Raw genomic sequence first — 15,392 nt, forward strand, 5'->3', positions numbered from 1 at the left:
CCTGGCACAGCAGCCCCTACAGCTCAGGCCCCCTCCAGCATGGCGTGTCCCCCTGCAAACGAGCCTGGACCCCCTCCACCCCACAAGGGCCGGACATTTCTCTGCCCTCCCCTGGTCCTCCCCAGCAGGCCATTGTCTGCCCCCAGTCACAGCTGGCCCCTCCCCAGCAGGCCATTGTCCCCCCCCGCCCAGTCACAGCTGGCCCCTCCCCAGCACCCACTCCCCAATGTCAGTTTCTTCATCCTAGACGCATCCACGTAAGGTCTCCACCACCAAACAGTCCAGTACGGAGGGCGCTCCAGCCCCCTCCCCGGCACCCAGCCCCTCACAGGGGCGCGACGCCTGCGCCTCCTCAGGTCCCTTCTGCTCTTGCCTCCTTGCCATTCCATTCCCGGCCTCCCCGCAGGGACCTTCCCCTGCTTCCTGGGGTCCCTTCTCTCCCTGCAGACTGTGGAATGCCCTCCCTGCCCTGAAGAGCACTTAGGGTGGGGTGCTGTGGGGTGTACAGGGGAACCAGACAGTCTGGTTGGGGGAGGCTAGAAGCGGGGAGCAGAGGGGACAACGGGAAGAGCAGGGCCTGGGGACCGGGACCGGCAGGAGGGCGGCTGCGGCCCTCTCCTCCCCACAGGTCTGCCTGCTGTGTGTGTGTCTGCTGGGGGGGTGGGCAGTGGGCCCCGGGTTTGGCCCTATGGAGGGGTCCCCCGTGAGGGCTGTGCTGTGCGGAGGCTGGAAGTGGGGTGCCCAGCAGAGGCCTGGAGCAGCCAGCAGCCTCACGGGGAGGCGTGGCTGGGGCTCCTGTTTGGGGGGTCTCAGGGGACGGGGAGAGGGGCCCAGGGCAGGGCCCAGCTGGGCCGGCCAGAAGGACTGGGGTGGGGGCCAGGGAGGGAGGGAGGATACCACCTCTGCCGGGTGGAGAGAGGGGCCTCCGACACACCCTCCCCTCCCCAACTCCCCCAGCCTCCCACCTTGGCCAGCAGCTGGAAGGGTGGCAGGCTCTGGGCGGGATGACCTGCAGTTATCCTGGGCACAGCCCGGTGCGTGGGGGCCATGCGTGGTGGTCCACTGGTGTGCTGGGCCCAAGGTGGAGGGGGGACATGTGGGACTGGGGTGTGCTGCAGGGCATGAGCGGGGCGTGAGGGGTGGGGAGTGGGTACTGGGTGTGCGGAGCTTCGGGAGTCAGGTGGAGCTCAGGTGCGCGGGGTGGTGGGGCTGGTGGGGCTGGTGGGGGGGCCGCCAGGTGCGGCCCAGGTGCGTGGGCTGCGCGCGTCCTCCCGGGCGCCAGGGGGCGCTGCGGCGGTGCGGGGCCGGGCCGGGCGCGCCCCTCCTTCCGCCCGCGGCCCCGGAAGCCGGCGATGGCGCGGAATGTGCTGTGAGTGGGGGTCCCGGGGTGCGGGGTGGGGGGGCGTGGCCGCGCCCGGACTTTGCTGCGGGGGCCGTGCCGGGCCGCGGGGACGTGACTCAGAGCCCCGCGCGGAACGTGCGGCGTCGAGGCGCCCGTGGGGGCGGGGCGGGGCGGGGCGGGGCGGGCTTGGGGGAGGGGGTGGTCGTTCCGGAGCCGTAGGGGCCCGGGCCGCCCCTTGGGGGTCGGGCCTGCCGCTTGGCGAGGGCGGGTGGGAGAGAAGGTTGGCGGGTCTGGGCTCTGCCGACCTCGGGCTTCTGTCCCCCCCGGCCCACGGCGCCCCCCACCCCCGCAGCTCCCCAGGGGCCCCAGACTGCGCCCCTTGCAGTGCTCGCCGCTGGTCACCAGGGGGAAGGTGTGAGCCTGGGTGGCCGCCCGCCGGCCTGGACCCCCACGAGGGCAGAGCGAGGCTCGGTCCTGGACGAGCAGCCCTGCGCTTCCAGAACCTGCCCCTCCCGCCTCTCCGGCACAGCGGAGAAGGCTGTGCCACCAGGTTCTAATGGGGCAGCTGCCACGTGGGACTGGGTCGCCAGGAGACCCTGGGAGACGTTACCTAGCACTCAGCTCAGCACTCGTTCTTCTGCGGGTGCCCCGGCCTGTGCCAGGGTGCCTGAGCCCTGCCCCCTCAGGGTGCCACACCCTGGACCTCGGCTCCTGACCCCCTCACGCTCCCCAGATTTGTGAGGCCCAGAGGCAGCATGAGATATGGCTTCACTGAGCCCCCTTCCCTGGTGCTGGGTGCTCCCCGAGATCAGGGGCCATGTGCTGTGCTGCAAATTGGTCACCAGGGACCCTAGATGGCATCCTCAGCCCCTGCTCCCACCCTCCACCAAGACCCGTCCCCTGGCCCCCTTGCCGCCCCTGTGGACCTTGGGCCCACTCCTCACCCCAGCCCCGAGGCCCAGTTGGCAGTGTGGCCCTCCTGGCCCACCAAACCCCACCGGGGCATGGGTCCAGCTGGCAGGGGCAGTTGGGTGGGAGCCGCAGGTGGTGGCCGCCTGCACCTTCTAGATGCCTCTGCTCACTTTGGGGGTTTTGGGGGCGGGGCAGGTGGGCGGTCAGCTTGTAGCTGGTGATCTGCACACACCATCTCTCCTGAGCCTCTTATCTTTTGATCTTCACGCTTGTCAAGGATGAGCTGGCGTTCCCAGCACAGGGGGTGTGGAGGTGGCCCCATCCCTTTCCCCACCACGGGGGTGGGCCAGTGCAGAATAAGCTGGTTCTGACCGATCCCACCTCACCTGAGCTGAAGGGAGCTAGAGGGCGTGCCCTGTGTGGGGCCCATTCCTGGAGGGTGACAGCCATGCGGGGGCCGCGTGCCTTTGGGACCGGCACTTTGAACAAACACATGACTCTGAGCCTGTTTACGGGGTGGGGTGGGCATGTCCTCTGGCCTCTGTTCATGAATCATTCACCGGTCCTTTCCAAAGGCTGACCTTGGGGGTCAACAGGCCACACTGCCCCGGGGACTGGGGACTGGCTGCTCACGCCGGGTGAGCAAAGGGGGTGGCCTGTGGGTGACTGCCCCCTTGGCTCCCCGGCCCCATGGCGTGATGACCTGTGGACTCTGCTGGGGTGTCCCGGAAGCCTCGTGTTCTGAGCGTTTGACACGACCCCTCTCCCCCTTGCAGGTACCCTCTGTACCAGCTGGGCAACCCCCAGCTCCGGGTCTTCCGCACCAACTTCTTCATCCAGCTGGTGCGGCCCGGCATGGCCCAGCCCGAGGACACTGTGCAGTTCCGGATCCCCATGGAGTAAGCCCCCCACCCGCCCCCAGAGGAATTCAGGCTGGGGAGTGCCCTGAGGGGCCCACAGCCCTAAAGGTGCCACCGAACCCCACTCACAAGCAAGGTTCTTCCTGCCGTGAAAATTATGCAGGCAGCTCCGCACTGTCCAGGTCTGGTGTGTGCAGAGCCCTGGGGTGTCGTGCTCCCCGCCGCCCCCTGGGAAGCCTGGCCTGAGACCTGGCTTCTTTTCTTGCCTCGGTCCTGGCTGCTCTTTCCAGGAGGCTGGGCTGTGACTCCTGCACCCGCTCACCGTGGCTTCCAAAGCTTTCTTCATCCTCAAATGGGGCCTTCATGGAGGCCCCAGTTACCGAAGGGACACAGCCTCCCTGTGTCCCATGCTGAAGTCTGAGGGGTTCCGGGGTTGGCTTGAGCTTCCGCGTGAGGCCCATGTAGGGTGAAGAGGGAATGGGACCTAGCCCACCATCCCCTTGACCGTCATTTCTGGGAAGCGCCTGCCGGGAGGGTGCTGCGGGCGGGGCAGCAGCTGCAGAGCGGGTGGCTGGGCGCTGCGGGCAGCTCCTGGCAGCCAGGGGGCACTCGCAGACCGCCCCGTCCCTCCCCTTGAAAGCTGGGCCCCCAGGGAGTGTGGCCAGTGGGAGGGAGAAGAGAACTGGGTCCTGGGGGCTGGTCCCCCGTCACCCCCTCACTGCTGCGTCCGGATGCAAGTGTGCTGGGTGGGGACCAGGGGCTGCATCTCCGGAGTCAGCAGGGCCCGGCCTCAGCCCTGGCCTCCCCCGAGCCCGCTCCCACCCGGGGCCTGCGGTCGGCAGCTCACCCCGTCGGGCGGGCCGCCTTGTACCTCGGCCCTGTTCAGACTTCCTTTCCTTCTCCTTTGCCCCAGGATGACCAGAGTGGACCTCAGGAGTTATCTCGAGCGCATTTACAATGTGCCCGTGGCTGCCGTGCGGACAAGGGTGCAGCACGGTGGGTGCCCAGGGCGGGGGCTGCCCTCTGGTGTGGGCTCCTCCGCGGAGCTCCTGTGGGCTAGGCTGCCCGTGTCGCTGGCCTGGTCCCCCTCGCAGCCACTCTGGCATGTGGTCCTTTGCACATGAGGAGACTGAGGCACACACAGGGGGGAGGTGGCCTCCCAGGGCTGGAACTTGGGTGGCCCGGCCCTGCCGGCTGCTCAGAGCAGGGCCCCACACTCAACCCACCCACCCGCTTCCCCGCCTGCCCCCGGGTCGGTCAGCAAAGCACTGTTTTTATTCCCCTGGGCCTTTCTCGTTCCTTCCTGTTGACCCCTGCCCCCCAACCCCCGGTTGCCCAGTTGTAAATATGACGACCCTCCGTCGAGGGGAGGTCAGCAGCAAGAGTCTCTGTGCTGACAGGGCAGAAAGCGTTTCTTGAGTTATTTTAGACACGTTTGGGTTTTTGCCGAGCGGAGGTCGGCGGTGGTGGCGCCTGCCTGTGCGAGCCTGGCCTAGTGGCCCAGGGCGTGCCGCCTGCAGTCTGTAGCCCGAAGGTGCCTGCGTGTTTGCCTGTTTCTAGAAAGTGGGTTCCTGGAGTAGTGGGACTGAAAACTTCATGCTGGGAGTGAAGGTTTTTGTCTCCCCCCGCCCCCCCGCCGCTTCCAACAGGTTCCAACAGGAGGAGGGATTACAGGAACATCAGGGTAAAGAAACCAGACTACAAGGTGGCCTATGTGCAGCTGGTGAGCGCTCACCCCGACCGTGACCTGGGCCGGGGGGTGGGCATGATCTTGGGGCCCCAGGCTGGCCCTAGTTCTAATCCACATGGAGCCCCCGGAGGAGCTGGGGTTCAAAGCACAGCTCAGAGGTGGGAGGGGACGGGTGTTGGGGAACTTCTCGGGGGGCCAGCCCTGGATGCGCAGTGGGCGGATGTGGGCCCGCTGGGCTTGGTGGTGGGTTCAGACAGAAACCAGGGCTGGCAAGCGTCAAAGCAAGGACGCAGTTAATGCCATGGGGGTGGAGGTTCCTGCTGGGGCCTCAGTGTCAAGCCAGACCGCTTGGGGTGTGCTGGGGTCCTGGCTGACCCCTTCTCCTCTGGACTGGACTGGACTGCGGGGGTGTGGCACACACGGAGCGAGGGGCTCCGGAAAGAGGGTCCCGCACCCCATCTGAGCCTTTGCTGACCGAAACCCAGACCTGGCTGGAGGAAGGCTCGCGTTTTCCAAGCCCCTTTCCGGGCTCTTCCTTTTCCAGCCTGAGCTGCCCCCAGATGCGCTTTCCCAGATATGCTCTTGACTCAGAACGGACAGCCTTGGCCACCCAGCACCAAGGCCCCGGGGGCTGTGGGAAGGATTCCTCTGCCGGGGCAGGTGACCTTGGACCTGCCCACAGAGTCTGTTAACTGCCCTGCATTTGAAACCCTGGGCGGCGGGGGAGGGGGTGGGGGGGTCTTCCAGTTTCTTTAGTTTCCTCGTAAACAGCCTGGGTCAGAGCGGGGAGCCCGCGGGCCCCAGGGCCGCTAGATGGCAGTAGCGCTATTATGAAAACACCCTCCGGCCCCAGGGCCTATTTTGGGCCTTAGGAGGCAGTTTGTTGAAAGACCAAGTTAGCATGGCAGCTTTTCTGAAAAACAGTCACAGTTGTTCTAAACAGGGGCCCCCGTAATTATTTGGCCTAATATTTGCTGTGCATAAAATCAGCCAGTCCAGGCAGGGAGAGTGGCCGTTGGCCTTATAAAGACGCCTGTGTCCTCTGTGTTAAATCGGGCCATCTGTCTTTGTCACGGCACGCCGGTTGACACCCCATATGTCGGCATTCGCCACGAGGCCCTTCAGCGAGAGCTATAGTTACAAGTGGCTTTTGAGTCATCCGAGCCCTTGCGTTTCCCGGGCCCCACCTCGCTCTGGAAGCTGAGCTGCGCGGCCTGGGATCTGGTATCTGCAGCTGCCACCCGGCCGCCTTTCTTCCCCTGTGAAATCAGGGCAGCACAAGTGGGAGCACAGGGCGTCCCCGCCGGGCACGCTTCCCTCCGTTGCAAAATTAAATTTGTAACGGATCCCCCCCACCTCCACCCCTCCCGACTCCGGCAGATCTGTGCCTGGAAACCGGCCGGGGGGCTGGACACTTGCCCCGTGAAGGGGTCCCCTCTCTGTCCTCCGTCTGTGGAGATGTCCTCCCCATGTGTCCCTTGGGGCCTCGTTTCTGGGCTTCTCATCACCGAGCTGATCGCAGAGCACACAGAGGTCCATCCGAAAGACAAGTGAAATTCCCGGATTTGTTCGGAGTTGGCTGCTTCGGCAAAGCTGGTCCCCCGTAGTGGGGGTCCCGGGTTTCCTCCCACGAGCTGATAACCGTCTCTTTGGCCCAGAGTCGGGGAGCTAGCGAGCCTGGGTCACCCCACAGCAAGGAGCCTCGGCCCCCAGGCTGACGCTGACGCCTGCTGGTGACAGAGAGCCTGCTCCCCCGACCCCGCCCGCCCCTCACCGTCCCCGGCCCGGGCCCGCGTCTTCGTCTTCGCTTTTCACCGCGACACTTTCCTCCCCTCCTGTTCTTCTCCGCTGATCAGCTTTGGAAGGGTGGAGGCTTTTATTTCTGAAAGTACAAGGTGAATTTCTCTAGGAAGGGAACCCCCGCGAGCCGCAGTCGGCCCCCACACCCGGCGCTTGTCTCGGTGAGAAACGAGGAATTTCTCCCAGCGGCGCCCTCCGTTTTTTCCCAAGCTATTGCGGATTGCCATCTTTGTATTTATATTTTAAAATGTCATTTTGGGTTTCCCCCACCTCAGAAAACTAGCAGAATCACCTCGGTATATTAAACATAAATCCCCCATTCTGGGCAATCAGCCCTGCATGTAAACTATTGCCCTTTGGTATTTTAAAGAAGAAGAAAGAAAGTTTTGAAGTGTGTAAGCGAATCCTCCTGCAGGCTGGCTACCGAGCACACGGTTGCTGCCTTTCATCACTCGGGGCCTGCACTCCGCGCCATGTGAGCAGGATTTATAAACCTCCCGTTCTCAGGGCCGAGTATGTGGGCTGTTTCAGATCACGCTTGGCCGCCTGCCCGAATCCAAATTTCTTTACAAAACAAGGGTCTCCAAGAACCAAGCGCACTTCACTGATTTTACTTATTAAAATTTTCCAGATCCGGTCCTTCTCTGCCCGTCTGGAGGTGGACGGCGCAGCCCTGGGAGTGTTGGCCCGGGTCGTCCCCCTGCGCCCCCCCATCCTTGGAGCTGCTTTGCGATGTGTAGCACGTGGAGGTGGCCCCGCACCTCACGTTGTTTGGGGTCCCCTCCTCCCTCCAGCCCACTGACGGGCCAGGCTGGTACCCCGGCCACGTGCTGGGGGTCCGGGCTGGGACTTGGCCGGCACTCACGTGTTCTGAACTTCTAGTGAAAGACGTAAAACCAGTTAATTTGCAAAGCCGGTCTTGATTTATAGACTGCTCGCATGTACGTTTCTTTGTACGTTACATGCGTTTTATTTGCCAAGCTCTGAGCCGGGAGGAGGGTTAGTCTTTAATGTGGGTAAAGGCCTGTAGGTATTTTGGGTGGAAGACGTTCCAGGGAGGCAGCAGACACTGTCTGTGCCTTGTTTCCTCACCCCTGCCCACAGTATGGTCGGGCGACTCGTGCCGGGAGTGGGTGCTCTGCTGGGCTCCCCCGGATGGGGACACGCTGCCTGAAGAGCTGGCCTCGATGAGGGGCCTTGTCACAGCAGTGGTTTCCACCGCGGAGGGCCGGGGCCCGGCCTGCGTCTGTCCTGCAGGCGACGGGCGGGCGGGTTCCATCTGGCCACGGACCTTCCCACGGGGCTCCTAGCCCGTCCCGCCCGCGCTGCAGGCTGAGCCCGTGTCTGTTCTCCCCAGGCGCACGGACAGACCTTCACGTTCCCAGATCTGTTTCCTGAGGAAAAGAGGCCTGAAGGCAGTTCTGCGACTGAGGACCTGCAGCACCAGGTCCTGGAAGACCAGCGGCGGAGGCAGAGCTGCGACCCCCGGCGCGGGGGTGTCCCCGGCTGGTTCGGCCTGTGACGGGCGGCTGACAGCTCAGCTCAAATAAAAGTGCTGCTTGTGGAGACTGGCCCAGGCCCCCCACCCTGTGCTCTGCGCTCTGGGCCGTGCCCCTACCCTGAGAGCAGGGGCCTGGCCTCGGGTGTGCCCGCGTGTCTCGTCCTGGTCCCGTGGGCCCAAGGCGCGCCAGGCAGGCCCAGAACCCTGTCCAGTTGCGGGGAGGCCCACTTCCAGAGCACCCAGGAAGTCATCCTGATCTGCTCTGTTTAAGATCTTGCTTCGGGCGGTTTGTGGGGGAGATCAGAGTGAGTGCTGAGGGCAGGGGTCGGGGTGGCTGCCGGGAGAGAGCCCTTCCGGGCTGGGGGTCCAGGGTGGCACAGTCCAGTGTGGTCTTGAGCAGGGAGGGTGGGGGATCCAGAGAGAGTGGGGTTTAGGGGACTAGTCCAGAGCAAGGCCGCGTCTGGAAAGATTGCCAGCCGAAGGCTTGCGGGTGGGAAGCGGAGCGCCGTCGGGGACGACCAGCACCTGGGGACCCGCGGGGTAGGGTAGAGGTGGCGCTGGTCCCGGGGGGTCCAGGAGCCCGGTTCCCTGCATCTCCGGTTCCTGAGATGCACCCACAACTTGATTTCTCTCTGAATCACGCTCTGCAGCTAAAAGCCTAACCCTGAGCGCCCCCGGGAGCCAGCGCCCCGCAGCCGCCCCCGGGCAGGGGGGCGGTGAGGCCGCACTGGGTTGGCTGGGCCCGTCTCTGCTTGTCCGCGGGCCTGGAGATCTGGGGAACAAGCAAGAAGGCATCGTGGGCGCGCTCGGGGAATCAGGCCACATTGCCCCTGGGGTGGGACACAGATGCCAGATGCCACGAGGGCTCAGGGACTACCCTCCTCCGCGGCCTCCCGGGTCCCCGTTCTGGAGCTTGGCTCTTCCCTCCGTGGGGGGCACAGTGGGGAGCCGGCTTGGCCGGCCCCCTCCACCCCGAGGGACATGGGGGGCGTCACGTGGGCCTTTGAAGCTCCCCTCCGGCTGGAGGGTGAAGGTCCGGGCAAACTCCACCCTTCAGCGTTGATTTAAAGTGATGGGGAAGGCCGGGAGGGAGGCTGGAGAACGGAGTCAATGGTATTTTCCTGAGAGAAATAATTCATGGGGCCCCGAGGACCCCGACTCAGGGCCAGGGGAGGAATCCCATCCTTCATCTGCTGCACTTCCAGAGCTGGCCGCCCGCACGCCTCGGACGCAGCCCCCAGGCCCTTCCCACGCGGCGGCCCCCTGCTGTCCTCGCTGTGCCCTCCACATCCCCCAGGGCCTGGCATCTGCCGGTCACGGCCACGGAGGCGGGCCGTGGCGCCCTCAGTGTCCTCAGCACCCCCAGGGCCGGTGGATGGAGTGGCCACAGCGGCGCCGGGTGGGGGTGGGACACAGGGTGTCCGGCTCAGAGCCGAGTGTGCGGGGCAGGGGTGGGGTTGCCTTGCAGGGCGCTGAGCAACAGGAAACGGGCCTTCAGCTGGGGGGCTGCTCGCCTTCCCCAGGCACGGAGCCTTGAGAAGGCGCTGTTTGACACCCCTGCCCCTCCCTGGCTGGAGGCTGGAGGCTTGGCAGGGAGGTCTCTCTGCCCCAGGTCGGTGGGCCCTGTGATCGTCTTCTCCGAGCCTCGGTCTCCCTCTTCCTTGCCCGGCTGGGAGATGGTGGTCAAGGCTTCTGGTCCAAGCACCCTCTTCCCCTGTGCTCCTCCACACGTGGGGACCAGAGGAGGGTCTCTTGGGGGCCCCTGGGCTGGGTGTCGTCCTCCCCACTCATGCCTTTGCTGGACAGCCTCACGTGGGACAGAGAACAGGGAGGGCCCGACCCAGTGGACTTGAGGGCTTGCTTTCCCGTGGGGACAGCCCTGCCAGGAGCACCCCGGGCCAGCGCCTGGGGGAAAGTAAATGGACAAAGGAAGAGGGCTAGACCCCACGACACCGCCCCCCGCGTCCCCCCTTCTTTATGGCCATTCGTGGCCTTGCGGGGGCTGTGAGACCCAGGTTACGGCAAGCAGAGCCCGCGAGGGGAGGTGCTGGGGGCTGGGCCAGCCGCCTTCTCAGTCCCCTGTGGCTGCCACGGGCCCTGCTTGGAGCCAGCAGGCCTGTGCTGATGAGTTATAGTTGCAGCAGTCCCGGCCTGTGGCCCACGGGACGCATCCCAGACCCCCCAGCAGCTCCAGGTGAGGCCCGGCCGCCAGGGCTGCCAGGATGGAGCGGAAGCCCATCTGGCTGCAGCCCCTCCGCCAGCGTCTGGTTTTCCTCTTCAAGGGCCAGAGTCTCCCCGGGGCCGCATCACGCTGTCATCCCAGCTTCATGTGCATCGTTTAAGTAACCGACTGCAGGTGACCCACCGCTTGGCTGGGCCCCTCGGCCGGGGGTGGGGGGCCCGCTCACTTCTGCAGCTGGGACCCCCAGTTGAGTCGGGGGCTCCATCCTCTGGCCTCTGGGCGGCCTCAGCAGGGGACCCGGGCCCAGGGACACAGCCAGTCGTCTGAGCTGCCCCTCCCACCCCACCCGCCAAGGCCTTAAAACACAAAGGAAACTAAAGAAATCAGTCCCCTTGAGGGTGACTCTGGAGGGGGTCCTCTCCCACCTCCCGACTTTCCTGTAGTTCTGAACTCCATTCATGAATGAACGAATGCACGAGTGTGTGCGAGTCACTGGTGGACCCCCCAGTTCAGCACGGCAGCTCGGCCACACGGGAGAGCCCCGCCTTGTCCGCGGGTTTGAGAATCGGGCAGGGCCTGGGGCGGGGTCCAGGTGGGCCCCCAGCCACTATTGTCACTGAAGCTGGAGGCTGCGGCTGCCGCCCTGCTTCCTGGCTGTAAAGATGCACTCGCCACCCCCTCACAGCACAAAGGGCAGAAGAGCTAGCTGGTCAAGGGCTGTTCTTTTCTGTTTTCAAGCAGCTTTATTGGGATATGGTTCACATCCCTACAGTCCCCCATCGAAAGTGTGTCATTTGATGTCTTAGTGTTCAGGCAGGGGTGCACCTATCACTGTGATCAGTTTGAACACATTCTCACGCTACCCACAGAGCAACCCCGCACCCTCCTGCCGACACGCGCCAACCCCCCAGTCCCCACCCCAGCCCCGGCGACACAAGCCTGCTTCCGTCTCTGCGGATTTGCCTGTTCTGGACGCTTCATGGAAATGGAGTCTGTGCTGGCTTCTGTCACTCAGCATCACGCCCTCGGGCCCATGCTGTAGCACCCGACGTCCCCTCCATTGCGTGTATGGGCCACAGTCTGTGTGTCTGTTTGTCTGTGGATGGCGCTTGGCATGTGTGTTATCATTGCTCGGGGATGTCGGGTGCTGAGCCTGGAATGTTTCACAGGAGGCCGGGGCTGCCTCACCACCAACAAGGGTGTTTATCAGTCCCTGAAAGTCCCCGAAGGCTGTGGAGAGATGGGCCACATCCACAAACTGCCCGGCTGCTGGACAGGGCCTGGACGGGGATGTCAAACAGCCTGCCCCTTCGGGGCCCTGGGAGCTCCACTGGGGTCAGGGTCGGGGTCAGGGGCTGGCACGGGTAGGGGGTTTCCAGACAGCCCCAGGACCCCCATCCCTGTGCCTCTCTCCTTCCCTAAATGCCACACCTCGGGGCCAAAAGACACTCAGCTCCGGCCCTCGGAAACCCTCCTTTCCCCAGGCACGGGGGCTGGCACACGCATGCACTGGTCCCCAAGTCGCCCTGCGTGTGGGTGCCTGTCCCATCCTTGTAACCGACACTGAGTCCCGTCAGGACGAAGGTTTCCGCCTCCTCTCAGAGCTGAGCCGGCTCTCTCTGCACGTCACCCTGTGCTCAGGGGCGCCCCACCCCAGGGCAGCCCCTCTATTTCTGCCAGCGCCCCACACCTGCCTCCCCGGCCTGGCCACGGGGCGCTTGGCTTCTTGGGAGAAAGGAAAAGGTGCCCCGGAGACCTGGGTCTCCTTCCCAGGTTCCCACCCGCCCTGCCCAGAGGGAGCTGCACCCCACAGGGCTTGGTCCAGACACCCCAAGACGGACTCAGGGACACCTGGGCCACTGGCCCGGGAGGCAGCGGCCAGGACGGCTCCCCACGCGGCCCGCCAGGCCGACCTGTTCAGCATCTGTGTCGCTCCTTCCTGACTGAGATCATCCCCAGCACCAATCCCCCCCAGATCACTTCATTATTTCTTTGTAAATAGGGCTTTTCCTAGTCAAAATAATCACCATGTTTCGTGCTGCTCCCACATCTGGCTTTGATTGGCCCCCACCTCCTCGGGTGGACCTGGACCCCTGACGCTGTGACGGAGGGAAGGCAGCCCAGCCCGCTTTCCTCCCTGTGCGGGGCCGGGCCTGGGGGACCCCGGTCCTGTCCCTGCACAGCTGCACTCCGGCCTGGGCCTGGCTCCGCCGGGCGCATCCTTGGTTCTGCCTTTTCAGAGTTGGGGTCCCGGGGCTCCCCCGGGGCTGGATTCTCCTCTCCCTGCAGCTCCCGTGGCCTCCGTAGGGGTCCCAGCAGACACACGGCGTGCAATTCACCTCGCCGACGGTCCTCTCCTTCCCGTGTGGGCGTACCCATCTCCATGCAGGAGCCCTCTGGGCACCCCTGAGGGTGTCTCCGAGGAAAGTCCTCGTTTGGGGCACCCAGCAGCCCACTCTGCAGGCAGAGGTCAGCCCCTCTTTCTTCTGACCCGCTCCCCTGCGTGACCTGCCCCTTTAATCCTCCAGCCAGAGTCCCAGGTGGCTGCTCCCCTTCCCCTGGCCCTCCGTCCAATGCCAGGTCCAGACCAGGCCCTCCCGGGTGATGGAGACAGGACCGCACACGCCCTGACGTACGGGGATGCTGCTGTTTGGATGAATGTGACGGTGCCCGAGCGTCCTCGGCATCAGCACCTGCAGCGTCTGGGCTTTGAGCCTCCCGCCGTGCGCGGTGGGCAGCTTTCCGGGACATGGCATCAGGGGCCCTGGGCCGTCCACCTTGCCGTCCCTCCTCCAGCCCCCTGACATTCCCTATGGCCGCTGGATCCGCCAGCCACAGACACCGGGCGACAAGCATCTGGGCAGTGGGCACAGGGCAGCAGAATGGCAGCTGCCTGCGGGAGCGTGCCCGCTGACTGCCCAGAGGGGAAGACTGAAATACTCCGGAGGGACCTCAGAAGACCACTGCGGGGGCGGGCCCTCGTGTCCCTCGGGTTGGGGAGGCGCCTCCAGAAGCCTTCATGCAGGCCCCAGGTAGGGGTGCCCCGTCCCTGCGGACAGCACAGGGCGCTGACCTCACCGGGCCTTCCCTTCAGACCACGCTGGAGTTCCAGCTGCCCTGAACAGCTGATGCTCCTGCCAGGTTCTCCCTGGCACTTCACCGGGGGCCAGGGCCCTAAATAGTTTTTATAAAACCCATGTCAGCCCCAAACCGTGTGATATCTGATTTGTAGCCCTAACAAAACCCCATGCCTGCTGCCAGAGGGGGTGCGGTGTGCACCCGGCGGTGCAGAGGCCCTGGGTCCCGTTGGTGTGTGTGCACACGTTTGTGAGCGAGTGAGGGGGGCCCTGGGGGGCCTGGGCTCCTGCAGCTCCGGGGCTCCACTGAGCCGCCACAGCGACGTCCTCGACCGGACAGAACAGAGGGGTGGGCAGAGGCGGCAGCCACTCCCTGCGGGACCACCTTGGGGAGGGACCTGGAGGCTGGGGCACCGGGTGCTGCTGGCCAACCGGCATGACTGCGGAGCAGAAGGCCAGCTGCCTGGAGAGAGGCGCATCTGGCCACCTGCACACACTCAGCCCAGCCACTCTGGCCCTCCAAGGCCCTTCTGCAGTGTCTGAGGCCAGAGCACCAAGGAACAGGAGGCTGTGGGGACCTCAGACGTGAGGGGCCCGTCTGAGGACTTCAGGGGACACAGGCTTCCCCCTCCTGGCTCCTAGTGGCCAGCAGACGAGGGCTGCCCCCTGGGCAGGGGCCTGGGGGGCGCTGTGAGGGCCAGGCGTCCCGCCCCTCACCCCCAGCTGCTGGCCTTGCCGCCAGGAGGCCCTCGGCTGCAGCCTCGACCTTCTTGTCTAAAATGTGGACATGATCATGTCGGCCGGCGGGGAGACAGGGCCAGGCTGGAGGAAGGTGCCCAAGGGCTGCTCCCAGGACCCTGTCCCCCTGATGCCGGGTCCCCTTCTCCACCCAAGGGTGTGTTCTGGCTTCGTGCAAAGCCTGGAGCCCCCTGCCCAGCCCAGGTCTCTGTCTCCGTAGCTGTCCACCACCACACCTGGCCACCCGTGCGTCCTGCCACGTCCCGTGTCCCTGCCCGGTGTGGCGGCCTGGTTGGGGGTGAGCTCCCGCACAAGGCCACGGTGCGGCAGGGCAGGCACGGCAGAAGCCCCAGGCAAGCGGCCGTGCTGTGGAAGGGTACGTGTGGCGTCCAGGCTAGGGGCAGGGGGTGGTCGTAGAAGTGGGTACCTCATCACTGCCCAGTGTAGCGGCCCCAAATCAGGCTACGTCCTTGGAAGTGCCACCAGGCCTGCTGGTCTAGGACAGAAACCTCCCTTCACGCTGGCCCCCAACCCACGCGGCCCCCCAGCCGCCTGTCCCTGCAGAGCAAGTCCAGGGTCTCTGTACTCCTCCAGACCCTGGGCAATCTCACCCTCTTAAAGAGTGCCCCCAGGGGTGCCCCCAGCCCCACGCACTGCCTCGCGCTGGCCCCTGGCGTCTGTGGCGCCCTTGCCTGCTTCCTCTGTGGTTTGGGGGTACCGCCGGGTCCCCTGCCTGGTCTCAGGGGCTCGACCAGTTGCGGGGGCTTTGTGCTGCTGCTGGTTCTCTTTCCACTTAAGATAAGAAGGCCCTCCATTCCCAGGTTCCTTCCTGCTGTGTCCCTCGACCCCGAGTGTGTTCCTCAGATCTGGGCTCGTGAACTCCCGCCTCCCGCTGCTCTGCCGGGTGGCCCATGGGGCCTTGAGGGGCTTCAGGAAAGGCCCCCGACACTCACCCCCCGAGGGGCAGGAGTGGCCGAGTGTGTTGGGGGTGGCGCACCCAGAGCTCCAGCCCTGAGATTCTGGTCACCTGTCCCCAGAGCCCAGAGACCACAACCGGGGAAACCCCTCCTGGATCCTGGGGCCACCTGGTGTGTGACCACACTGGGTTTGTCCTGTGTCCTCGAGAAAAGGCAGCCCAAGTTGCAGAAGCTGCCTCCTAAAAATAAAACTCAGGCGCGAGGCCCTGTGGGGCCAGTCCTGAAGGAGGCCAGTGGGATTAGGACCAGCTGCTGCACCCGTCCCTGGCCTGTCCTCACCTCCCAGAGCATCCCCTGCTTCCCTGTCCCCTGG

General features: G+C 65.1%; 1 protein-coding gene across 1 annotated transcript; it reads left to right on the forward strand.

Annotated features, from left to right (window-relative positions):
• The first annotated feature begins 1,294 nt into the window (after window positions 1-1,294).
• MRPL23 (mitochondrial ribosomal protein L23) lies at window positions 1,295-8,175 on the forward strand. The gene is made up of 5 exons (XM_079709082.1): window positions 1,295-1,369; window positions 3,031-3,153; window positions 4,028-4,110; window positions 4,764-4,837; window positions 7,962-8,175. Exons 1-5 carry the CDS (start codon window positions 1,353-1,355, stop codon window positions 8,124-8,126), a joined length of 462 nt encoding a protein of 153 aa, XP_079565208.1. The 5' UTR covers window positions 1,295-1,352; the 3' UTR covers window positions 8,127-8,175.
• Window positions 8,176-15,392: the final 7,217 nt, after the last annotated feature.

This window comes from Hyperoodon ampullatus (genome assembly GCF_949752795.1).
Source record: "Hyperoodon ampullatus genome assembly, chromosome: 7".
NCBI classification, from domain to species: domain Eukaryota; kingdom Metazoa; phylum Chordata; class Mammalia; order Artiodactyla; family Ziphiidae; genus Hyperoodon; species Hyperoodon ampullatus.